The sequence below is a fragment of the Aethalodelphis obliquidens genome, unplaced genomic scaffold (genome assembly GCF_003676395.1).
Source record: "Aethalodelphis obliquidens isolate GAN/ISIS:26980383/991018 unplaced genomic scaffold, ASM367639v1 scaffold16, whole genome shotgun sequence".
Taxonomy (NCBI): Eukaryota; Metazoa; Chordata; class Mammalia; order Artiodactyla; family Delphinidae; genus Aethalodelphis; species Aethalodelphis obliquidens.
Genome location: NW_020837960.1, coordinates 22,734,203 through 22,761,124, shown reverse-complemented (window position 1 = coordinate 22,761,124; position 26,922 = coordinate 22,734,203). Strand labels below are relative to the sequence as shown.

The 26,922-nt window shown below is 41.8% G+C and overlaps 1 protein-coding gene across 2 annotated transcripts in view; it reads right to left on the bottom strand.

Annotated features, from left to right (window-relative positions):
- The window catches only part of DCLK1 (doublecortin like kinase 1), a 324,314-nt gene that overhangs the window by 53,593 nt on the left and 243,799 nt on the right, over nt 1-26,922 (bottom strand). The window contains exons 6-8 of one of the 2 annotated variants that reach the window (XM_027116519.1): nt 20,134-20,228; nt 4,954-5,041; nt 1,976-2,084 (exon numbers count right to left, since the gene is read on the bottom strand). In XM_027116519.1, coding sequence (XP_026972320.1) covers nt 1,976-2,084; nt 4,954-5,041; nt 20,134-20,228 — 292 coding nt within the window. Of the gene's footprint in view, nt 1-1,975; nt 2,085-4,953; nt 5,042-11,126; nt 16,029-20,133; nt 20,229-26,922 lie in introns of those variants that run through there. The other variant, XM_027116518.1, reaches the window with a different exon arrangement.

Genomic DNA, 26,922 nt, shown 5'->3' with positions numbered 1-26,922 from the left:
GACTCAACAGATGACGCACCCTGGCAAGGAACCAGGCGCCGCGGGGGAAGGGCACGGGGATCTGCTAGACACCGGGTTTTCTGCTGCAGAGGAAATTAAGTTTAAAAGGGCTGGGCTTGCTAGCAGTAAAAGTATCAATGCAATATAAAATTATATAAACGCACACACGCTTCCACCCATTACTCTGGGGATGGCTTTCCCGACTTAACTTCTGTCTTCTTTGTACAGGGACAAGCGTGTTGTGTGTGACTTTGGCTCAGCGAAGCCACTTTCTTACGGAAGACCCCTGGTCCGAGGCAGGAGGCACTGGTGCAGAGTGGTCCAAAGGCGTGGGTTTTGGAGCTGAACTTGAATCCTTGCCTTGCTAAGTACTTACTAGCTGAGTACTTAACTTACTTGGGCATCTAGCTTCTCCGGGCGTTCTTTATATGAGATGGAAACAGTTTGGGATTATATATAATAATCCCATAACTATGGGATTATTATGATAATTAAATGAAGTATCGTAAGTTAAGGGCCTTGTATGTAGTTTATGCTCAGTAAACAGTGGCTGCTCCTGTTTGAGGAGGTGTGAGGCCCAGGAAAGTCACGGGAAAATTTCTATATTTCGCAGTCATGCAACAGATGGTCAAACTTCATGGTGGGAGTGGGGGAATGAGGGGGAGGGGAAAGCGGGGCAGCAGGATTAGCAAAGGGCATTTTCAAGCTGCCTGTCACTCATGCCCCTCCCCGACACACAGCGGCTGCTCTAGGGGTCGCTGTCACCGTCCTCAGGAATGACTTGGCCCAGCTGCTATGTTGAGTGGGGCAAAGTCTGAGACCCACTGCTCCAGGGGAGCCTAAGGAGGTCTCCACTACCTTAGTCGGGCAAAGGGTGAAGGGAAGCAAATCAGTGGTCACTGGCCAAACTCAGGGCCCTCACAGTGTCTGAGGCCCTGGGCAGACGTCCAGCTCTAATGTGGCATGGATCTTCATGTCTAAGTCAACGGACTTGGAGAAAAATAAGTTCTGGGTCTTGCAGACAGAGCCTCTAGTCTGAGACATCCTCTCTGAGTGGAGGTGGAGATTAAAGCATTCTTTCCACACAGTGTTGAGAACTCGGGCAGCGCATAGGGCCCTCTCCCAGGGAGTAGGTGAAAGGGGAGCAGAGAAGAGCAGTGGGGAAGGTGCTCACCCCAGACCAGCCCCCAGGGCGCCAGCGGACACACTCCCTGAAGGAACCAGGTGGGAGCCCCCGCCTTTCCAGTACTCTGCTCAGCAGCCCTGAGAGGAAGTTGCCGGCTGACCAGGTCCCCCGTAAGAAACGAACTCCAAATCTCACGCTGGGCTTAGGGTTTGAGGCGGTCTTGATCTGGGCTATGACTATTACTTGTCACTTCTCCAACCAGTAGCCCCATCTACTGTCCTTGATTAGGTATCAAGGTCCCAGGGGTAAACCTTTCACTCCAAGTCCTTCCCTTTGGCCCACAAGAGTGCCTAGTTCATTCATTTTAAAACATTTGAATGTATTAAATGCTGTTTTTGTCAGGATCAGAACAGATACATTTTGAAGTTTTTTGAAGTTACTGTATTTAATTTTATGAAAGTTATATGTTAGAGATATACACCCCATATAAGAATGTTCTGACCTTTACAAAATGTCTCAAAACAGTGCCGAAAAAACTATTCAATAGTTCTTTTTGTTTGTTTGTTTTAACAAAATAAAAGGACTTACCTGAAAGCTCTGGCAAAGTTTTGCTGAGTACATTAAAAAGAAAAATCAAAGTCCTTAATTTATAGATTGTCCCCAGGAATCACTACATTTTTCAAATCTGTTGTTAGATGGGCTTTTCTTTCTTTTAAATATTTTTTACATCTGGAGTTGAGACACTAACCTATTCCATATGTGCCACAGACCGCAAATAAAGACGCTGTCTTGGAAAACATAACGCCAAGTGCTTCCTTTAAAGCTCAATGCAAATGATATCCTTCTCACCTTTCTACACATTCCTTGACAACAGCAAAATTTCCATCTCCTATTGTCCTTCCGACTTTATATCGTTCTGTTATTGTGGCTGGAATCTGGAAGCCTTCCTCCAGCACTTCTGAAAGAATCATTAGTATGTTTTTATTGGTAGAAAAGGGAACACAGATGTTGCACAAAAGAGACGTTTAGAAGTATCATCTAATAGACTGGAACTGATTCAGCGTCAATATGTCATTTTCTGTATAGGGAGGCCAGTCCCCGACTCCCACCTCCTTGCCGACATTGCATCATCAACCATTATTACTAAGATGAATGATAAACTAAAAGGAAACGTAAAATGTATGGGGTCCACTGCCACCTAGGTAAATGCAACTTATGCTTTCTGCCGCAGTGGGGATTCTGAGGAGGACGTTTCACTTTTCATTTCATGCCAATTTGATCAATAGCATTTACTGCGTACCCATGGTGTCCAGAAAAATGACATTCCTAGGTAGGGAGGAAGATGCGGTTCGTAAGGGACTCTGGGCCGCTTGACATTGTACAAGCATGAGAAATGCCTGCTGTTTGGACACTCAGCTTTACTACATCCTGAAATAGAGATCTCCGTAAAATTCCTTATGAACTAAGCACTGATTGCTACCCCTCCCCAGTATCAATGAGCAGATTTTAGACAAATTTCTCACTGGATGTTGAGTTAAAACTGCAATATCTATTATGTCTGTGAACAGAACAGTTTTGTAGTTTCAACTATGTTAGTGCCACTAACACAACGCATTTTCCCCCTTAAAATGCATTTTGAAATATTTTATAAATGCCTAATAATGCTTTAAATATCTAAGGCCATAAAACTAAATAAGCCACACTTAGGTCACATAAATATAGTGGATAACCTTTAACATCTGAGGGGTATAAAAAGGCTTTTATAGCTGGGCTCTAAAATTTACATGCTTTAAAGTTATAAATCCTGGCTTTCCCTCAGGCAACCTGAATACAAAATGTGATGGAAGCCTAGTGTGCTTTCTAAATGTGCTCCTTTCCTGACCTTTAATCATAAACTGAGACTAAACATTTCTTCTCAAAATAAAATTAAAACCGTAGGTGGCAAATGGGCTTTCTTGGTGATTTCCGTGTTCTCATTGAGTTTAGTCTGCAGGGTTGGGGAACGGGAAATGGAAACTCACAATCAGCAGATATCGGCTTTAGGACCCTTACTTATTCTGGTTTTGTGATCATGTCCAGTCTGCACCACTCTGGATTCTAGAGTGGAGGAAATTTCTGGAAAGCGTGTACAAATGTAGGACATTTTCTGCCACTGCTTTTGTCCTCGGCATTTCTGCAACCTCTTCACCTCTTTACAGGTGACATTTTACGTTTAATCCACTAGAAGCTATCTCAGTGGTCTCCGGAATAAAGCGAGACCTGGGGACTTACCTCCACTCCCCCCCACCCCCTCCATCTCACCCCAAAGAAGCCACAGTTTTGCCTCCGCTTGAAGGATTCAGACTGGGGATTTTTGTCTAGTCCATGGTTGTTACAGAAAATGGTCGGAGGAGTTTCAAATCCACTGCAAAGCACCCGGATTTACAAAATATCTCTCGGATGACGCGGTCTTGAGGCCCTTTACTACACGGATAGTAAAAGTAACCATCCTTAGCTGTCAGCGGCAACCCTGGCTTCAGATGGGAAATGCAGGGAGGTACTTCCATCCTTCCTTCCACTGGGCACCCATCCGGAGCACATGGCTTGGGATTTTTTTCCTGACTATTGAAAAAAAATGTATCTTTTAGACTTTTGGCTAAGAAGAGTTAGCCAAAAAGGCTCCGTCAAGGACCATTTCATTTCATTAGGTAAATAAAACACATTGGAACAAAAGAGGCTTCTGAATTTCATACTTCTGGAAATACCAAAAAAGTCTGATATTGCATGGTAGTCAAATAATCCTTGGGTAAGTCAGGTATCACACATAACATAATAAAAATGTTTCCCCCTAATGGTACTTTATTGGAAAATTAAATCATATTATTTAAAACAAATAAGGGGTGCTGATTCTGTAACAGTGGCTTGATCATATCAGTTTTATACTTTAGTTTCGAAATACTTTCTCGTAATTGATTTGAGCCTGATAATAACCCCCAGGGAGGAAACAGGCATATATTACAATCTCCATTTCGTAGAAGAAAAACTGAGATGTGGAGAGCCGAAGAGGCTTATCTAAAACAATCCAGGAGTTAGCAAAAAAGTCTATTCTGGAATCCACATCATCTCACCACTTTCTGAAGGGAATTCACTTAAGGTCCAAAGAATATTTTTGCAATTGCCATCAATTCATTCTTTCTGTAAAGCCAGATTTTCACATGTTGACTTCACTTAAGTTAGAGTGCCTCTGCAGGGGTATCACGGTCAAGCAAAGGAGTCAAGATGTAGGGGCTTCCCTGGTGGCGCAGTGGTTGCGAGTCCGCCTGCCGATGCAGGGGACGTGGGTTCGTGCCCCGGTCCGGGAGGATCCCACGTGCCGCGGAGCGGCTGGGCCCGTGAGCCATGGCCGCTGAGCCTGCGCGTCCGGAGCCTGTGCTCCTCAACGGGAGAGGCCACGGTAGTGAGAGGCCCGCGTACCGCAAAAAAAAAAAAAAAGTAAAGATGTCTTTCTTGTTCCAGAAGTGAACAGAATTTGGAACAACAAAGGCAACAATTACCCCCTTTTATTCGCAAAGTGGGCAATAGCTAGCTTTGTTAGGGTGCTTATACCTTCAGAGGATGGGAAACGTCTCCACGTTAGGCTAGCTCCCTCTTCCTAGTCCCCGGGAGTAGATGCCGTCCCTGGTGGGAGCCACGTTCAATCCCACCCCCTTGCTACGAGCCTCTGAAGCTGCTTCAGGCTCATGCTGCTGGAGAAGTGACCGTTTCCTGGTGGGTGTAAAGTTAGCCAGCCCGTCCTCTGCCCAAGCACAAGCTGAGCCTCCTCCTCAGACACCAAGTCCCAAACTCACCACCTTCTCCAGGTCCGTCGTTCTCGTCCATCGAGCTGCAGACTTTGGTGGATGCCAGTGAAGTGGAGGAGCCGCCATGCTGAGAGCTCTGCGGGGGGGAAACAGAAACAGAGAATAAACATCCTCGGTCCCACTACCTGAGTCTCCAGGTGCTGTGCCCAGCCCAGAATCTCGGGAGGTAACCGTACCCACCACCAGGGAGTAATTGGTCTTAACACTCGGAAAGGGAGGCTCTTAGACTATTCATTTGGGACGACCTCTCCCCTCACCCTATTACCCAACAACAGATGGCGTTAACTGAGTCAGGCTCATCACCGTCCTTTGGATGTTCCGTGACTTTTTATTTCTTTTTCTCAACGTTAGCATCCTTTTGCGCACTGTTTAGGTTTGGCAGCTTTGAGGTATCTCACCTCACTCTTCCACACTCTCATCTGCAAACAGGCTTCAGATAAGGGGTCATTCTGAGCTCTTTTTTTTTTTTTTTTTTCTATTCTTACCATAGAAACAAATGTTCTTCAGTTTGTTTTTTATGGAATATCCTTTAAAAAATATTCAGCTTTGCCACATCCTTGGAGAAAGGTTGAAGAGTGGGTTTCTTAATTCCATTTTGAGATAAAGGCATAGCACTAAGCAAGTTATTGATACATTAAATGTTACATAGCAAGAAACATTGACTTATTATTACTTGTATTCCTGAGGCAAAGAGAGAACTGAAAGCCTAAGCCTGTGATTCCTTTGTAAATTTGGGGTGTATCTGGACCCAAGACCCACGAGAGCAAACAGGGTAACAACTATATCACAAAGCTCAGAGGATGAACCAATACCAAATATTTAATACTGTGATCAGCCACGAGGCAGTACTTTAACAATGAATCCTTCCATCCCTCTATCTATTCCTTGAGAAAGCAATTTGCACATTTCAATGCTATTTCTAAACAGTGAACACAGCTTGTCCTAAAAGATCCTCCTTCTGTTTCCTTGGGTTTATCCACTTGGTTGGCCTGATGGGAGCCTGGAGGCGGTGAGGGGCGGCATGGGCTCATGGTGCCGGCTGTCTGTGGAGCAGAGAGAAGGGAGAGAGCGTCTGTAGTTGAATTAATAATGAAGAGGTGGCGAGAAGCAAAGTTGACCTACTTCTGCTCTGCTTACCTGTCTCCCTTCAACCTCCTCCCCATTCCATCCAGCCTTAACTGTGCACAAAGTAAGTAGGAAGAGAAGTTTTACGTACTGTCATTGTGCCCAACAGTATCTTGCCATTACGCCCAATGATATCAGGAAATTCAAAGATTTTAGTCTTCACCCAAAGGATGCATATAATCGGGCAAACGCTACTTCAGTCACTGCAGCGCCATTTGAGTCAACTGCACATTCTCCTGGGTGCGCTAAGATGACCACGTTCCATGGGACGAGTTCATCAAAGCTGACAGGTGACACGATGGGAATAAAAGTTAAATTCATGGCATTGATGCATCTGCTTCCTCACAGGACTTTCTAGAAGTTTTGTGGTGACTCTAGTACACCACATGCCTGAAGGTCACCTAGTCTGTGTGATGTGCCTTTTACTTTCCAGTATTGTAATAATCCCCCAATCCATCAGCCTGGTGACTTGAGCTGTTTCCATCCTTATATCTCATTCAATCTCCCTTTGTGACCAGAAGCACGCATGTGTCCTGTGGCAGGCCAGAAAGGATTCAGATTGCGACCCTGAAACAGAGTTTTTCTTGCTGGGACACTAACTGTGCTGTCATAACCAACTCTGTCGAAGGCACTATAAATGTACGAGCCTCTAAGTGTGCTCTTCTGACTTTTACGGATGTTTGTTTGTGAAAACCTGGTATCTATAATATTGGAATACATGGCTGAGACAAGGCAGATTTACGATGTCGAGGTCTGGAGAAAAGAAACATTAACGCTACCGCATCTGAGGGGAAGGGTTGTGTTTTCCAGAACAGGGAGATCTTTTATCCCTTGTGTCATTGCTTGTGCTGTAGACAAACGGTGTTCCAAGCAGAAAAGCAGTAAGGAAATGTCTAAAATGTAGACTTTCTCTTCTGGGCCTTCTGATCCTTGAATTTCTTCCAGCAGCATCACAAATGGTGTTTAATAATGCAGACACACTGTGGTTTGGGATGGCAGGTGCTGTCCTGTCATACGGCGTTTTAGATTTTAGAATACAAAGACACATTCTTTCAGAATCAAGCATTCAAATTAATAGACTAGTAGCGTATTTCCTAGCAAAGATGTCCACGACTTATGGACTCAATTCCAAAATCTTGTTCTTTTAATAAGAACGTCAGATACTCAATACAGAATTCTGACCCAAATAATACGAAAACATCTTTTAAACTATAATGTTTAATAAACTTGCTGGATATTATTCACTAAACTGCCTTATCAACTAATGAATTGCATTTTCAACAGTGCCACCAAATGTCTGATGCCCTTCAAGCTGGCCATAGTGCCAGCTGTGTTTTTCTCTGCCTTATGAACAAAAAACCCCTCAGGTTTTTTAGGCTCTGGTTAAAAAAAAAAAAAAAAAAAAAGTAGGGTTAACACAAGTCTGCTTATGTTTAAAATTGCTTATTTTCAACTTTAGGTTTGAAAATACACTCCAAGTCATTTCAAATTTCATACTGTCTGAAGGTAACAGACAATTGTAAGAGAAAAACATTTAATTACAAACACGGTACTCTGAAAATGGAAAGTTCTCATTTTATTTACTATGCTCAAATGACGTTAAAATAAATGTATTAAATTTCTAACGGTGTTCTCTCTTCTTTTCCCCCAAAGAAGTAAGATAGTTAACATTATACACTTTTCCAAGACAATGACTATTCATGGATTCAACGAATTTCAGGGACTGAAATGGACCTTAAATATTACCTGTTCTACCCTACTTCCACTGAGAGACCAAATGCCCACTACAAAAATCCCAGGCATGTGGTCAAATGGCCTCTGTCCAAACACCTCCAACACTGAACACATTACTTCCTAAGGCAGCCCCCTAACTGTTAATGAGGCAAAGAAAGTTCTTCCTTAAGTTATGTTCAAATGATGCCCCTCTACATCTCCTGTTTGTTGTTCTTAGCTCTCACCCAGTACAGTGCATTTCCCAATAGGACAACGTTTCCGATATTTGGAAAGAGATACTTCGCCCCTTCTGTGTCTTCTCTTTTTCAATTTCAATAATCCCAGTTTTCTGGGTTGTTAGTCATCAGACAGGGCCCCCTGACCCCTTGACCCTCCAGTGGTCGATTTCTCTGGTTAATGCTAGTGCTCAAAACAAATGCAATATTCTAGGTGTACCCTGACCAGCACAGAGAGAGAGAAGGGTAGAGCTTTCTTCCTTGTGAATAGAATATTAATGCACTTTAAGATCATACTGGCTTAACAGTAACAACATGACTTTTAAGCCTACACTGAACTCACAGTGTGTTAAGATATCCTTATTCTGTATTTGAGAGGTTGGCGTTTTGGACCAAGTCTAAGACTTCGCATTTACTCATGTTAATGTCATATTTATTACATTCATATCCTTCCAGCCCGTTATTTTTGGATTCTGATTTCGTCACTTAACATTTTTGCTGTCTCTCCCAGTTGAAGTCATTCAGTAATCACCACAGCCCTTTAAGTACCCTGGTAACTACTCCTAAATATACTACCTTAGACGGCGTAGGAACATTTTGATTATTGCCCATAAGCCTGATTGAAGGATTTTGAAAATACTAAAGGGAAAATGTGTAGGTTCTTGTTCTTTAGAATTAACCCAATGAAATGAATCAGCCTCTATCTATGACCTACAGAAGCTAAAAGGCCCACGTATATTTTTGCATGCTTATAAATGAAATCAATTTACTTATTTGGTTTTTCTGAGAAGATAAACCATTTTATAGGATACATGATGATAAGATTTTGTGTTTGCTTCAGTCAGTATGCGAATTCCAAGGCATAGGGGTGTACAGTGCAAAACATAGTAATTTTAGAACTTAACGCAATTAGCTGCTCTAAGAGAGATTCTGACATTTGAAATGTCATCGCTTCCAGGCAGATTTAATGGGAACCAGGTGGACAGGTTGCTGGCACCTGGATGCTTTCATGGCACACCTTCATAAAAGCACTGGCCTCAGTAAGAACACACTCTAAGTGTAGCTTTGGATCATGTAACAGATGGAGAACATATCACACTTTTTTGAAGTAAGTGAGAAAGCTGACATAACAGTTCTAACCACATTTTACCAAGATGTATCAATGACTATGTAGTAAAAAAACAGTTCATTTCAAACATAAAATGGTACGAGCTCCTCCTGCCACTTGTATTAATGGCACTCAGCTGGGGTCCACACCGAATAATGACTACAAAAATATCCAATTGATCCAACCGATGTAATCAAGGTAGAAAAACCTCACCAGATAACTTTAGCTTTGTCTGGATAATTACATTGTTTCCACTTCACATTCTGTCTCGGCATGCAGTTATTACTTTGTTAACATTTTTTTTTTTTTTGGAAAATGGCAGTAAAAGCATTTAGAAATCAACTGGATCAATTTTATAAAGGAAACACAACCAACAAATATTTAACAAACTCAAATAATTGTTTTGGTGATCCTGACTTGAGGCCTATAGAATGTCTAGAGATGATCTCATATAACAAAATTAAATCATAACCTTTGTGTAGAGAGCTTGAAATCCAAGGGACTCTGTGTATATAGAAAAAAAACATATATTCATTTACTTTCCAAGTGGGTAGAGAACAATAAGTTGATGACATCAATCTACAATAACTAATAAGGCTCCATTACTTGAAGCAAGGCACAAAAGTCATTCCTTTTTCCAAATTCCCTTGTCTGCATTGTCCACAGTACGCATAACCTAAAGTTTACGGCATAGCAAACACGTGCATAACTCAGAACGAATACTGAAATGCGTAAAAAGTTATAAACATTTGGTCAAAGTTTTAAAAGGACTGTAGAACTGTCATTCATAAAATAGGTTTACTCAGAGGAAGAGAAAATGAAAATGGGAATACTGAAATCTATGTTAGTGAAACCACGGAGCCAAGATATCAAAAATAAACACGTTTAGTTACGACTCTGTTGTACGGGGCAGTCTGCTTTGCTGCTGCCGTCTAATCACTACGCTCACTTAAAGCCAGGATCTGTACATTTAAAATCTCAACCATTTGTCTTGGAGGGCACCAGGTCTCCTCTTAGGAGTTCCTCGCTGTGAAATCATAGTTTGGAAGGGGAATCTCCTCTCAATAAAATAACTCCCTCCATGATTTACTCCTCAGTTTGGATTCCCAGCACTACTCTTTCAGGCACCTGCTCCATTTCACTTTGAAGTCTATTATATTCAGAAAGTAGAAGCACAATTTGGAATTTTATAAACTTGTAAACATTCCTTCCAGCTGTACCATTATTGCTTTGAGTACTGACTATATTTAGGTTATCATGGAAATAATAAAGAGAACCAATTACAGCAAACTATAATTTTAAGGTTAAAATGAACCTAGTAAAAATGTTAAATTTAAAACCATAATTTTAGACTTCTATAATAATGTTAATGTAAAAATTTTTTTTCTAACTAGGCCAGTAGAATTTTCTATTCTCCCTTATATACCATATTAAGAATGAAACAGATTATGGGTCTTTGTTCTATATTAAAGTTGGGTAATCAAGTTTGTTATTATAGTTATTTATGATATATTTATTTATTTAGCACTTTAAAAATACCTTTCATACACACACATGCACCTATATACACATGCACATTTTTTCCCCCTGCAAGTTAGATGACTTTGGGAAAAATGCCTTCATGCCCAGGAGGAAGTTACTATGGTTAAAATTTCTTTTTTTCAACCAGTTGCCAATTTGTTTGACATATTCACCATTAATGCAACCCTGAGAGGCAAGTGTATTAGTGATTTTAATATAACCAACTAAAACAGAATTCTTCAACAAAATAGTCTTATTTCATTGTTATTGTCAGTATTTTATACTTTGGATGTCATGCGATGTCATTCTGCAGTATCTCAGGTATCATCTGCTGATGCTAATTACATCATAAAACACCATAAATATGATTATGAATGTAACCCTTACCCCACACAGTCATTTCAGTTTCAATGTCTACTTATCAAGTTTTCTGAAAGAAACTCACTGAACAACGTAGGTGGTTTTTCCTGTTTATTATAGTTATTTTTAAGGTGGTAAGTGTCACAACATTAACTTTGAGGGGAATAACATGGTCCAGTGTGAAACACAAGGTACAACATTTTACAGTGAAGCCACAGTACAAAGTGATGGAACTTTCAAAATTGGGTAGGTCAATGAAACATTTCGTCATTTCGCTCTGTAAAACTCTGCTGATGGCCTCAACTGATGTATTTTAAAACATGTTGCTGTTTAAAACATTTTAACGCCAAATGCTTTTTTTAAGAGAATGCACATCCGAGCAACTCAAACTGTAAGCAGGAAATACGTCAACCTCTCTGCAAAAATTTTATCCAAATTTACAACATTCATAGTGTATTTCAAAGTAAAATGTCCTTAGAACAAATAAACTCAATTCCTTGCTTGCTGATGAATATAAACTCAAAGAAACACATCACAAGAAAATTAACTTTCATAGTTCTTTGCCTATGACCTTTCAGATACCTACTTCCCTGGCTTCAAAACCATTTTGTGGCCATATATAATACAAACACCCATGTATAACATGCATCATTTATACTATCTTGGAATTTATCCATCGTCTTTACTAAAATGAACCACATTTTAAAGACACTATATATCATGCACCCTGAAAAATTACAGCTAGGGCTTCAGATTTCCTATCTTTTCCACATGCATTACAGGCACAAAGTTACAAATATTTTTCAGCTGACAGTATAACAAACTGCATCAGGCAATTGGTATTTCGAATTCAATATATCTCTAATTTTCACACTATAATGCTGTGGGATATCGTTGTCACTGACATGCACAGTTAGAGATGCTAGCCAGGCTAATGCAAATACGCATAAATAGGAAATGTACGTATATACAGTATTGGGTTGGCCGAAAAGTTCATTCCCAATATATTCGTTCAGTTAACATTTTCAGGAGTGTGTATATTTGTTATACACACATACAGGAAGTATAGTAGGGTTACTACTGAAAATACATCAATACTTTAGAATCGTGTTTTGAAAGAACATACAAAACTGCCTTACAGGTTATCTGGCTTTGCAATTCAACTTACTTCAAATCAAACACAGTTTGGATTCTCTTCGATTTATGTTTCAATATAATTACTCACCTACTCACAACCCTATAAATCAATACTTCCTTTTCTTAGTGAATACTGACTGACAATCACCACATGTCATACACATTAGAGAAACAACAGTGATAGTATATAATCATTTTAATAATAGAATATCAGGACATAACAATATAAGCATTAATGTATGCTTATATTTAATAGTTAACACAATATTGGATTTATCTGAATTTGAAATTTTTGTTTAACTGCATTCCAAATTGTTTAAAAGAAATCAGTACATCTGCCTATTATTTGGAACCGTTTTGCCATACTAGTTTAGAAAACTACTTTTGAAGTTAAATATGCCTCAATTAATATGTCATGGGTAATGATTTATGACATGAAAGGTTTTACATACAATTCCACAAGAGCCAGTAACTTATAAGGCTGTGTCACAAATACCATACTCTACCATTTATGGTCTATAAACATACACAAGTACTTACATAAGCACACCCATATACACACTGGGCCCTGCAAATTTACGTAAACACCTACACACCTGGGTAGATATATGGCCACATATGAAAAATTTAGTAGTCCAATAGCTAAAATATATGGAATTATTTTTAAGGATATTATTCTATATATTCATTCATTTGTATTAAGAAATGTGGCTTTTAGATTCCATTACTTTTAAATGAAAAAAAAAAAAATCATGTACAGATCTGCAGTGGATGCAACCAAAATACCCCTGCTGGTTAACACAGGGAACACATGTGGCACATGAATTCTGGTTCAAAATGTTTTTAGAAGATAGTATTTGACACTTTTAATATTTAGATGAGCCAATATAAGAACACAGGGATGTGTATAGATGGGTGTGGACCTGCCACGTCTCACAAGTCTATGACAGTATGAAAACATTGGGAACTCCTGCCCCACCCCACGTAATTAAGCAAGACGAAGAAGAAACAAACCACGTGGCTTTCAGAACCAGTCTTTTGAGTTCACACTGAAGTTTATACTTGATATATAATTAGGTTTTGCACTTCTAAAATGCTAAAAGCAAGGATACGTTTATTGTATCGTTCTCTACGATGTCTAAAGGTGAAAACGTAAGTGCCAATGACCAAATTTTTCCTAGAGTGCAATGTCTTCACAGAACATTTAAGGTCTACCATAAGGACAAAAATGCATTGCTTTTGCTGGAGGTCTCTTCTGCCCAGTAGAACAATTTAAAAATTCAGTGTCTAATCTTTTTTTTTAAAGAATTCTATAAGTAAGTAAATCTTAAGTGCCTATAAATCATCAATTCGGTTCCACCAATAAACTGAAAACTTCTGGTTTGTTGCTAAGCATTTTTTTTTTTTTTTAATTTCTGCTTTAGTATAATGGAATTATGCTCTGCACAGGAAGAGATCTCAAAGTCTATAAATGGTGTGCTGTTTCAATCTCTGAGGGATTTTAGTTTCAAAAGTAAATGATATATATTGCCCCTGAACAGTCGTTTAATAAAAGTCATATGTTCAAAAGATTAAATGCTGTGGAATAGCATTTCCCTCGGAACTGCTTGGATGGAAAGCTGGCCATGATATCTATCGGCAATTAGTACAAGTCCAGTTTCTTTTTGCCATGTCTAAACAAAGCCCTGGGCTTCATATCAATTGGCAATATCTACCACTTATCCAGAACAAATAGCGTTTATTGGACCTTTCTAAGCAGTAGTTGTCCATAAGATTGACAGTTCAGGGAAGCTAAAATTATTGGAATTTATTTTTTGTTCTGGACCATCTGACCCCACCAGATTTAGGTTAACTGTTCCACTGCTTTCTCTGCATTTTTGACAGTTCAGTCAAATACATACTAATCTTTTATGGACTCAACTGTATTAAGTAATGCATCTTACAAAGACATAACTAGAACAGACACCAGCATAGGCAACCTCACAGATGTTTACTGTTTCAGCTAAAACAAAGCAGCCTTTTGATCTCAGCAGGAGTCTCTGTTCATTTCTATTGGAAACAGTTTTAAAATCTGAAGTCTGGAACAGGTATTATGAACTGTTCTTTCAAGATGGAATGGTTCAGTTTGCAGTTCTCAAATAACCTGCCAGAGAAGTGTCTTTCTCTGCAACAGACAGGATAATGAGGCACTAATTTTTATAAGGCTAAGTTTTCAAATGCTGTTAGGCTGCCTGTACTGTTTTTTTTTCTTCTTCTCCTTCTTATGGTTGGGATATTTTATTCACTTGGAAAGTGAGAGAGTAACATATGTAACTATAAACCAGATGGTAAAATTTGATAGTTGAGCAATTTATCAAGGAGATAAATGGATAACATTTAAAACAGTATATGACAACTGAAATTCTCTCCATTTTGAATCAAACATTTTGTTTTTAAATTCAATCGTCAAGTAAAATTTGAAAAAGAAAACCCCAAGTAAAAGCCTCCAAGTGGCATCATACATTTTTAATTTATCACCTACTGAGATATGTCAAGCCTGTAAAATATCAAAACCATGCTACACAAGTCTTAAATTGTTAGTGTTTGAACTAGTAAAACTAAATGATCACTAGGGTATGGCTTAAATACAATAGACCATACACATTAAATTAGTTCTTAACATTCAGATTAAAAATAATTGTTTTATGTTTAAGCAAAGCTGACTATAATTTTTAAACAGAGGACTAGGAAAGCAGAATTAGTAGGTTAATGATTAACAATAGGTTATGATCATAGACTTACTTAGTTTAACACAAAGGAGTTTTGCATATGAAAATTTCCAAAATACCAGTAAGATCCAGGATTTATCAGAGTAGAGATTTGGATATTTGGGACCTGATTTATGTAGCAACATTTAAAAGAATTTTGCTTTTCAAATTGGTTTTTTGGAATAAGTCCAGACACAATGTTTTAGGTCTGTATGTTTTAAAAAAAGCTTCCTAGCTTCAGCATTTACATATTTGGAAAATTATATATATGGTTATAGGGAGGAATTATATAATTTATAGCAATGCCATTGAAAAAATTCTTCATGTTTAAGCTACACTTATGCTGTTTTCAATGAAAGATAAGTTTAAAAAGTAAAATTTACTTTTTACAACAAAAATAAGGAAAGTTCCTATGCTTAACAAGAGAGTCTTCATGAGCTATGTCTTTGACATGGGTGTTTTTCCTCACCTAGACTAACCCACAAAATGACAAGTAGCTCTGAATATTGTCTAGGAAGAAGAAGAACCCTACTTGAATATTTTGATTATTTTGCAATAAAAGTACTTTAAAATCAGCAATGTAAAGTTTAAGAAGAATATAACTTTAAGAAAAACTGTCTGCTGGTGGCCTTTTAATCTGCTTAGACAGAAAATCTGTACAGAATTGTACAGAAAATTTGTATCTACATGTTTACTTATGATCAAAATGAAAACCCCATCTACAGAAATTATGACTGTCTTGCTACACCATTAGCCTGTTCTGAAACTAAGATCGGGCCCATACATGAAATTCATCTAGAGCCAGGCCTGGCACAAAACCCTCACCAATTGAGCCAGTCTGTGTTCAAGCTCCCTCAGTCAAATCAACGTAGGCGATATAAAAAAATACCTCTTTCAAGGATTAATATAAAATACCTGGATATTTCCTTCTATATGATTTAGTCTTCATAATTTCAAGGTATGCAAAACTCTTTTGTGTATTTTGCTGTTAGACGTTTGCTTAGGAAACGTGAAACCTTCACCCAACCACAAACCATATACACTGCTCCATTGTCTCTTTTACACTGAGTCTCCTACTGAATCCAAATCATCTGAGGAGAGGGGGCGATACAGGTCCTGTAAGATGAAGGGCAGGTACAGATTTGTTTACTCGGCTTTCTTAGGTGCCCTGCGCTCTCTCAGGAGTGGAACAACACTGAATGGGCATCCTCGGTTTCTGAGGTCATTGAACCCTTTAGAGTCGTCAAATTTGGATAAGAGGGAAGATCATGAAAGCGTCTAAACAGATGAAAAGGGTGCTTATTCTGCCTTATTGGCTTGATCTGCTCATGAGCTTTTGCCTTCCTCTGTGTCCAGTTGGGTTCTTGGGCCCTTGAGGTCTGTCAACACCAACTCTGCTACTATGTATCTAGGCAATTCCTCCTTCAACGTTTCCTTCCCATTCTGGGTAGAAGAGGAAGGTGCTTACCTCAGGCAATAATTTATGAGGAGCCCCAGCTGGCATTCAGGAAATTCTGGCCCCAGAGCAGCAACTCAAGGGTTGCATTTGCACCCCGCATACACCCAATAAACATTGCCTTTTCAAAATGGTATGTTTGGAAGACGGAAAGAACGCGAACTTGACCTCCCTGCTCCCTTCCCAGTGTTTATCCCGGTTCCCCAACCGCTCACCCGTCACCTTCCCTCTTCTCCCCTCCGCCCTTTTCTGCTAAGAGATCCCTCTGCTGGTCACCAGGCAACGAGCTCAGATCTGCAGAGAGTGTCTAGAATCCTGGCTTCCTTTCTATTTTGAACCACCCACTCTTCACATCAACTGACTGATCAGATAATCTACAAAAGTCAGCCATGTGGGAGTATCATGGGGAGCTTCACTCCACCTACACAATAAAACACTTTTCTTCCTGATATATTAAGAAATAGGACCCCAGAAAGTTCATGGATGGAAAAGAGCCTCCCGGATCTGCATCTGTGACCAAACGCTTCTAGACAGCAATTTAAATAACAGTGTTTTGGAAAAATAGGGCAGTTGCTTGGTACACTGCCATCAGCGCTTTCAAGAAGAAAAATATCTGGCATGCAGACTCCTATTGTATAGGACTATTCTAAAATACCAAAAGAGGTAACAAAAATATTCAGGGAAGGAAAAAAGCTGATTAAACCATCATAATTAACATAAACAAAAATATAGATTTTCTTGTTTGTGAAGAAGCGGTCAAATGTCTCAGTATTCCTTAAAAAAGAAAAGCAGCTTATATTCCTGAGTTTCAAAATGAGGTAGGAAGTGTGAGTGTGTGTTGCAGGGAGAGGCAGCCCACTCATTTCCCTGGCCATGTTGCTAGGCAACACAGAAAGAAAAAGAGAAGTAGCTACTGTTTTCCAATTTGCAATAAAAAGAGTTAATTTATTCCTTGATGTGTCTTCTTTTAGCACTTGCCATCTTTCACTTATTTCAGTATTTCCTGCATAGGAGTAGAGCCATTTGAGAAGAATATTAACCAAATTTGAAACAGGATCAGTTTTTAGGGATATTCTAGGCTCATTTTAACTGGGAGGGATTATTTGATGCAGTTGCCTCCACACCAAGATGAAAGCTCCTCTCACTAAAGCAGCTGGGAATGTTTCTACTCACTGACATGGTACACGGATGGAGGATGTTCATTTACGGCCTCAATTCAAAAGCCTGGAAACTGAACCATCTCTAAACTATCTCGTGCTCTGCTCACAACACGTGTTTAATAAATGTTTTCAGATGATGATAAACCTTTTGTCTCCTTAAAACAAACGAGATTGTTTTTCCCTGTCAAGTATGGAGCTTGCACTGGTAGTTTAAATGACAAAATGAAGAATCTACAAGAGAACCATCCCTTATAAGCATTTCCCAAGCGCTGGCAGTGTTAATCACATAAGCCACTGGCCACACAGCTGCTAGGAGCTGGATGGAAATTTTCTGCCTCAGTTGGACAAAATCATAGTGTAGTAGGAAATACAGAGGGCAGAAGCAGCAAATTCTAGCCTCATTCTGCCAACAAAGGGAGAGCTGAGCCCAGCGCTTTACATCCCCAAGATGGAGTCTGCACCATAAGCCAGCAGGAGGGAAGCTCAGATCTGTAGCAGGGAGTCTCACTCATTCTAATCTAATCTCAACAACGAAGCATGAGCTAAATCCTGAACCTAATTTAATTAGCCCAAAGGATGAAGAGGGATTTCTATGCCAGGTGGAGTCTCCAAAGTATACACCTCAAAAGAGAGACTATTCTATGTAAGAGGGCCCTATGTGTCCTATTTCTTTTTTTTTTTTTTTTTAAAGTCTTTATTGAATTTGTTACAATATTGCCTCTTTTATGTTTTGGTTTTCTGGCCACATGGCATGTGGGACCTTAATTCCCCAACTAGGGATCGAACCCATACCCCCTGCATTGGAAAGCAAAGAAAGTCTTAACCACTGGACCACCAGGGAAGTCCCCAATCTGCCCTATTTCTAATGGCTGCCTCTATAGATGGGGGCCTCACTGGGTAACATTTATAAGAAAAGCCTCACTCACTCCACTAGCCCTTCCTCCACTCAACCATAGACATTTAGGAGATTAAATGAACTTGGCCCATTCTTCTAGTAGTTCACTAATGATTCCTGTACTTTAAAATGCCAGATTAGACTGTGGCCATGAAGAAACCATAGTGAACACACTCAGCTGGAACTGGAGTTGCATTATTGGGTTTTCTATCTGGAAAGAGCCTTTTATTTTGTTTTGTTTTGACTGAAGCCGGGAGAGGATAACAGACTTATCAAAGATAACACAGCCATTTAGTGGAGGAGCTGGTGTCCAGCTCCAGGCCTCATGCAATAATCAAAACCAGCTGGACCTGATGCCAGGCGGTTCAGTGGAGCGAGCAGGACAGTACAACCTGCTAAGTGGCAGGCCAGGCTGCAAAGGGGACTGGGGACTGACTCATTCACCCTCCCCCCAGAGGGTTTGTGGACACAACCTCGGCAGGAGGCTTGCAAAGAGGAGCTTCCCTCTTGGAGGCAGTTTAAATGTATGGAACATAAAGTCTCTTTCTTTTTTTTTTTTTTTTCGGTACGCGGGCCTCTCACTGTTGTGGCCTCTCCCGTTGCGGAGCACAGGCTCCGGACGCGCAGGCGCAGCGGGCATGGCTCACGGGCCCAGCCGCTCCGCGGCATGTGGGATCTTCCCGGACCGGGGCACGAACCCGTGTCCCCTGCATCGGCAGGCGGACTCTCAACCACTGCGCCACCAGGGAAGCCCTAAAGTCTCATTTTAAAGCACGTAGTACAAGAAATGAAATTCATGAATCCAATCTTTGAGTTGAAAAGCTGCCAAAGAGCCCTAGCTTCTTAAAATGTCCTGAAACCTCCCTCCGCACCTTGCCTTTGAAATCAGGCCACTGAAAGGCCTCCTGTTGCCTCCACTGCGCCATGCCCCTCCTCCCCGTCCCACTCCTGTGATTCTTGCCTTGGTCTTACTGGGAAAGACAAACCGCAGAGGTTGTGAGGCGTCCTGAACAGTCGTTCTTCCATCCTGAAAGAAAAGCTAATCCCACCCCCTTCCTTAGCATAGAGAAGCGAACACTGTTTCCGGTAACTTTTTTGACTTTGGTCTCCAAGCTCAATCAACTTCTCCATTATTACACAAGAAGCTCAAAGATAAACGCAGGTCATGATGAAAGAGAAGGTGCTCCGTGTGGGTTTCATTCACAAAAACACAGGTCACATGCGACCATCTCTGCAGCACAAACCCTCAGGGGCTCTGGACCACCATCCTTTGCCCTAAAGCAACTCCCACCAGGGCCCGCCCACCTCCAATCCAGGCACTTTTCCTTTTCTTTCTTAAGGAAGGCTGGTGACCAGTGATGATGTCTCTAATGAAACTCATTTCAGCTAAGGAAGCTTACAATCCAGTGCCATTAACGTCTTTGTGCCCTCGAGACAGAAAGAGTGAGGTATTTCAAAGTGGAGCAGCAACTGTCTATTCTCCCTGGAATTAAGATCAGGACAAGTTTACAGGGAAATTTAAAGCCCCGAGTCGTAGCTAAGAGAAACCGCAGCCGTAATAAGTGACCCAAGGTCGGTCACCTCCTGTCCTCGCCTGGTTCTTCCTTAGAGACAAGCAGCGCTAACGTGAGAGGCCTATTTGCCGGCACCTGTGCCATCTGCACCGAGACACGGACAGGTCTTAAACAAGGAGCGTGCTCATTTCCTTACCCTCTGCTTCCGCAGGCTTCCAGGGCTGGTGGGTGATGGGCTTGGAGACTTGCCCGAGCGCGGAGTAGAGAGCTGACTCCCAGGGGTTCCATTAACTAGAAACACAGAGGATCACAGAGTGAAAAAGCGGCTTACTAAAGAATTCTCACGACAAATCATCTTCTCAGAGCAACAAACAATTAAAGAGGGACATTTGCTAAAATTCCAGATACCTTTTTATCTATAGTGCTGAAAAATAGCTTCTGGGAGAAACCTTCTTCAGAAACTCACTGCTTTGCTAATCCAGTGTTGAATATAGCAGCAGGTTACATTAAAAAGAATAATAATGTACTTTGCACAACTTTCCTGATGAATTTATGAATGGTGCTCTTAGCTGTGCCCACGGAGATTTTAGGCATGCGGTTCTGAGACATTTTCAATGGACTTCATGCTTCCTTCTTTAGTTTAGCTTCCCAGTACAACCCAGTGAGAGCAAATATTAGCACAGCTCACAAGTGACAGTCCCAGTGTCTTGTGAAGACAGATCACTGTCTTTTTAGAGTTAAGAACTCACTTCTAGAAGTTCCCACATCCACTTGCGCCCGATGCAACCCCCAGCCTAACTCAGAAGGACCTGCCTCCCACAAGACAAAGTAACTGGCACAGACACTCAGGAACTCCTCACCGTTAATCTGTACTGCTGTCGAAAATAAAAGCTGCTTTTCAATAGGTTTACATCACGAGAATCAACCTGACTCTCAAGACTTTTAAACATTATCCCTAAAAGGAATCAAAGCCACAGAACTCACGTAAGCCATTCTTTTCTCTGAGTAACAACACCTCTAAGAACTGATAAAACACTTAAAGACATGACTCTGTAAAGATGTATCAGATCGCCACTATTTTGCCTGTAAAAATGTCAGCATTTTTACATGTTTTACATCCACAGCAACGAAGTAGGATTAGCAATGAGACACACATGTCCTCCAGGGCGCAAAATAAACATCTTTCCGTGAGGGAGAGGGATCATGCATTTAACTTACCTTCTATGAGTTCTAACATGGACACAGTCTCAGTGCCTAACCTGACAAGAGCAAGAGGCGAAATCCCTTCTGAGCACTAAGCCCAGCACCGCAGGGGAGGAGGGAAGCGGTTGGATTAGTTAACGAGGGCTAAGGCTGCTCCCAGAGCAGGCTGAATGAGAAGCAGGATTCCTTAGCAGATGCCTTTTCTGCGTAAGGCTGACGTCTTCCGAGCAGCAGTGGGAGGTGCGGGTTCTGTCTTAGGCTACATCAAAGGTGTCAATTCAGCCTCATGCCAACGCAGAACCACTGCAGCCCTCATCCCACCCCTAACTCCCGGAAGCCGAGTCCTTTCAGGGCTTTACACTGAATCATAATGAAGTGCCTCTGGGGGCAACAAACCCAGTGACTCATCTAAAAATCAAAATGACAAGAACTCTTCTGAAGCCTGGAGACTACCAGGTAACAGGGGTAGTAAGTCGACCCTCACAAAATTCAGTGGTGAGGTACATGTCTGGTGACTTTTCTCACACAGTGTTTGCACCAAACCTTAGGGGCCATGGAACTGGGAAGCACCTTGTTTTGTCATCTTCTCCAAAGACCTTTACCAAATGTCACAGAACTCATGCTGCACTAATTTGTGTGTTGCCTTTGACGTGTATTTGGTGACTCCCTCTAAAACACACACAGGCACACACCTATGTTTTGTTTCTTTGTTTTTTGGGGGGCAGATTGAAGTAGGAAGCACTGAGAATGCTTTAATTTGCTTGCATTCTATGGCCCTGTCTTTGCTGAATGAGCCTGATGCCTGGGCCTCCTGGCACTGCACTGCCTCGCCAGTGCCTCTAATAGGAAGGGCTCTGAAACAGGCAAGGACTAAAGAACTGTGGGCAGAGGCAGAATCCACAACTAATAAGGCATGGGATCCCCTAGGAGTTGACTGGAAAACAGGCTTTGTGAACATAATATTTTCTTCGCCCACTTTCTACATCACTTTACGTCTTTACGTCACTCCTACAGGCTACGCAGATTGGGAAGAAATGAGCAAATGGGAAAGCAAACACAGTACTCACAGTTTTACTTTTGGGACTCTAATCTTACCAAGCCAATGGCACATAAAGAAAAGGGGAAAGTGCACTCCCAGGAAAACAGCCGTTGCAATACTCAGCTTAAAAACAACAGAACAAAGCGACAACAAAAAGCTTGCGTTTACTAAGTAATCATTACGCATGCATCTCAGTTTATTGAAGACTTATTTTCTATGGACTAGTTAACGCACTTAAACCTTTCATACTGATATACTGTGTTGGCCAAAAAGTTCATTTGAGTTTTCCGTAACATCTTACAGGAAAACCCGAATGAACTTTTTGGCCAACCCAATATACACACATATATGCATATATATACACACACACATATTATCTCATTTAACTCTCAGGATAACTCTGTGAGGCAAGCAGTAGTAGTTTATAGATGAGGAGGCATAAAGATGATAAGCAACTTGACCAGCGAATACAGGGTGGAGGCCGAAATCTCTGCCCTCCTTACCACCACCTTCCCTACTGCACCGGCCTTCTAACCTGCAGGGAAATCACACAACTCAACTAGTGATCACAACAGAGTATTCTGAGAGGGGAAGTACTGCATGTTGCTGTTGGAATCCTAACCACCTATGGGGTCAAGACTGGCCTACACCCTACAGAGAGGGTAAGAGGCAGTGAAGCCAGATCTTAAGGATTAGGAGGAGTTTGCCAGGGGAAGGAGGGTAGGGCACAGTGAGGGCAAGCGTTCCAAGGCAAGAGGACCACCTGCTTCATGGCTGGGCACGGAGGAGGGAGCAAGTATGGTGCTTTGAAGGGACCTAAACAAGTTAGCATAGCAGCCAAGTGGAGTTGGAGGGAAGGACCTTAAAATGAGGATGGAGGAGGTGGCAGGGGTCACATAACGCAGGGTTTTGAAATTCAAGTTAAGGAGTTTGGGTTTTATCCAAAGCACAATGAGAAGCCACTGGATGATTTTAAACTGGAACCCAGGGGATCAGATCTGCATTTTAAAAAGCTCTGAAGAGCTCCTACCCTGTCAAGAATGCTTGAGAGGGGGATAATAATGGCAGCAGGGACACCCCTTAGCCGAATGTCCAGGTAGGAGAGACAGGGGCACATTTAAAAGGTCCTGTGGTCAGAGAGATGGTGCGGCTCCACCTAGGGTAGTGCAGTGGAGGTGGAGGGAAATGGAAACATTCCAGAGAGATTGAAGAGGTAAAAGCTACCAGATGTGGTTAACTGACTGACTGAAGAGGATTAAGGCTAGAGGTGCATTGTAGGAAGGAAGGAAGGGAGGGAGGGAGGGAGGGAGGGAGGAAGGAAGGAAGGAAGGAAGGAAGGAAGGAAGGGAGGGAGGGAGGGAGGGAGGGAGGGAGGGAGGGAGGAGGAAAGAGAGAAAGAGAGAGAAAGAGAAAGAAAGAAAGAGAGAGAGAAAGAGAGAGAGAAAGAAAGAAAGAGAGAAAGAGAGAGAGAAAGAAAGGGGGGGAGGGAGGGAGGGAGGGAGGGAGAAAACTTGCGTTGTAGGTTGATGTCATTTTTCCTGCTGGAGATGAGGAAACAGGTTCAGAGAGGTAACTTGCCCAAAGACGAACAGCTCAAAGGCAGCAGAGCCAGAACTGAGTCTCACTCGCATCTTACTCAAAGAACTGCGCGCTTTTCCCATGAGTGGCCTGTCCTGGCACCTCAGGAAACGTCAAGGACTCTTGCCCCTGTCTGGAGAGCTGAGGATGTGTAGGTTTCTCTCTCACTGGGGCACTCCAACCCACCTCCTTTATTGACAGCCACTAGGCTCACAGCTTCTACCTGTGTTGCCATCTCTCTGGAGAAATGAAGCTCGAGTTCCAAAAAGTCATCTACAATCAAACATTTTTCGAACATGATCTGCTTGTAAGTTGGGAACGACTGCATTCTTAAGGTCAGAGCTCTGTTCAGACTCTTCCTCTTGGCCACCTAAAAAGCATCCTCTGGCAACTTCTTAAAATGGTTCTTGACCTCCAGAAAACACCATACACCTTATGGCTGGATCACTGCTGGAATAATTAATTTCTTTTCATAAGTAAGTCTGACACATGTACTGAGTTCAGTTGTGTTTTAATCCTGTAATACCAGAAGTCCCTGAGCACCAGTAAAAAAAGGGCTTTGTCACTTATTTAATAGAACTCATTAAAATTCAACTAATAAACGGTGTTATTTTACAGAGGCCTGTATTAAATAATTCTTTATTTTGAATGGGAAAAATTCAACTTCATATGGTTGTTTTTAAACGGCCAAGCAGGTCTAACAATTAGTTATCTTAATCGAAGTCATTAACATCTGAATTACCGAAGTACTCATCAGATCCACTGCCTTATACCCAGTTCTGGTTTCCTTTGCTCAGATCTGTCTGGGCACATTTTAAACCCTGTATCTTTTTCTCTGCTTGTTACCTCCTGAATGAGAAGTGCTAAACTTTAGGCTGGCTTATTCTTATATCCCGTGATGATCAATTATATAACTAGCCACCAAAGAGCTGTGGAAGAAATCTGTGGGGCTGACTTCCACCCTCTTTAGTCCATGTCCCTCTCAGGGGCACCTCAGCCTATCAGGGACACTACAGCTTGCATCTGTCACAGCACATCACTCCCCATGAAAGATCCGACCTCACCTCATCCTTCATCATTTCAGATGCATGATCCTACTCTACTCATTGGAGCCATGAACTCAGGATTCTGTAATCAACCAGTCAGCACACACGGCGTGAACTTACCACGTGCCTGACTCCGTGTAGTGCTCCCTGTCTCCCGAAACTTACAATTGAATATGAAAGTTACTAAAAAAAACTCTAGAATTGGGAAATACTTGGCTTCCTTGTTAGAATTCATTGCTTCTTTTAAATGACTCTAAGCTCATGTGTATGTTATGTTAGCAAACCCTTGGTGAATTTAAAGGGTTTCTTCCCTTTACAGTTTTGTTGGTAACAGTCTCAGACGGCAAGTGAAAACTAAATGTTTAAATGCCTCAAACTGGTCCCAAAGTTAGAACAATCTCTACGCAAGGCTATGTCATTACAAGGTGACTAACCTTTTGGACTTGAAAACCGATCTTGCTGTCTCCCGATCTGCTTTTTGCACTTAAGATGGCTCATTTATTTATGCCACTGCACTTGCAGGCAGGGGAGGAGGGCTCGAGTTTGCATGTCTATGGGTCTATGTATCCGACTGTGTGTTCAGGGGGCGGTGATTCAGGCATGCTGCCCAGGAGATCTGGCTGCTTGCCCTAGACTTTCCCTCTCTCCCTGATCGTGGAGGAGGCTGTAGATACTCTAAAATATGTTTTCCCAGCCCTTGTCCATTGCCTGCCACATTACTGAGAAGAAAACAAAAAAGAAAAAAAGCAGATGGAGTCAACTGAGGCAAAGAGAAAATAGACAAGCGTCTAATGGGTGGGGGAACGCTTGAGAATAAATGCTTTTTTCCTAATTTTATCTTCGTAGGTGCTCACCTCATAGGTGAGACGGAGCCCTAATTTTCTCCATTTGTCTGCATTCTCTTAAACTGAGACAATGGGTCCAATTCAAAGGGACTATCTTATCTAGTGAGAACAATGGCAAGTGGGGAGGTCAACAGAAAACAGTGGGGATGGAGAAAGGAACATGGCTCTATGAATTCATTATTTAATAAATATTTACAAAAAGGCCCTTGAACCTCAGGAAGTCTAAGCAACTTGAAAAGATCCTATTGTTCCTCAATTCACTCCTCTGGTCAACATTTACTTAGTAGGGACCATGAACTTGAAGGCACTGTAGGATGTGAAAAGAACACACGCCCTCAGAAACCTTAAGACGTGGGAGGGTAATACAGCATGTCACCTGTAGCCCAGTAGCCAAATCAACTGTCACAGGTCTGGGGAGGTGGGAGAGACCCTCACAGAGGTCGGCGGGGCCAACCTGGTGGTGTGCGCTTTTGACCAGAAGTGACAAAGGAAGGCTTCTAGAAAGTGATAGGAATAAAGGTGGGAGGTGGAAAAGTCCAAGGAGTATCTGGTGGAAATTTAAGATGGTTTACAGGCTGGAGCACAAGTCCAGAGAAGACATGGGAGATACAGCTGCAAAGGAAGACTGCGGCCAAAGCAAGGCAGTCTGCATCTGAGAACAGAGTCCAGACTTCATTTAGCAGACGGTAAGCAACGGCAACAAGGCTGACATCAGTGCGCAGGGCAGATGGCAGGGGCAGAGGACAAAGACAGGGAGGAGGCCAGCTAGCAAGTGGCTTCTGCAGCTGTGAGAAAGCAGAGTCCCAGGACAGCAGAGGAAGAGCCACGAAGACCGGTGACCAACGAAACGTGGAAGAGGAGGGGGAAAAGGAGTCAAAGACGATTTCAGGGTAAAAGGAAAGAGATCTCTAATTCAACAATAAAACAATCATCTAGAGTCCTCTGATTGAAAATTATGAAAATGTGTCAACCGGGATCCCAGAATAGGCCGTGGTTATCATGAGGGCATCAGGCACTTAAGGAAGCAAGGATCAGGGTGGATGAGGGTCCTGGGACTGATGGGCTCTGGGTACTCTGCCCACACCCTACAAGGTACTGATTGCAGGGTAGCCTCTCCTTGGAGTTTAGCCTGGGAGTCAGCCCCGGCTCAGTCCCATAATGACCCCCTGGGAAAACATGCCCCCAGAAATGGACCTTGCACAGGTCACCAGTGCTGTCCTCGCTGCCAAATCCTATGACCTAGCTCCAGTTCTCATGACCTCCCTTCAGTTTTC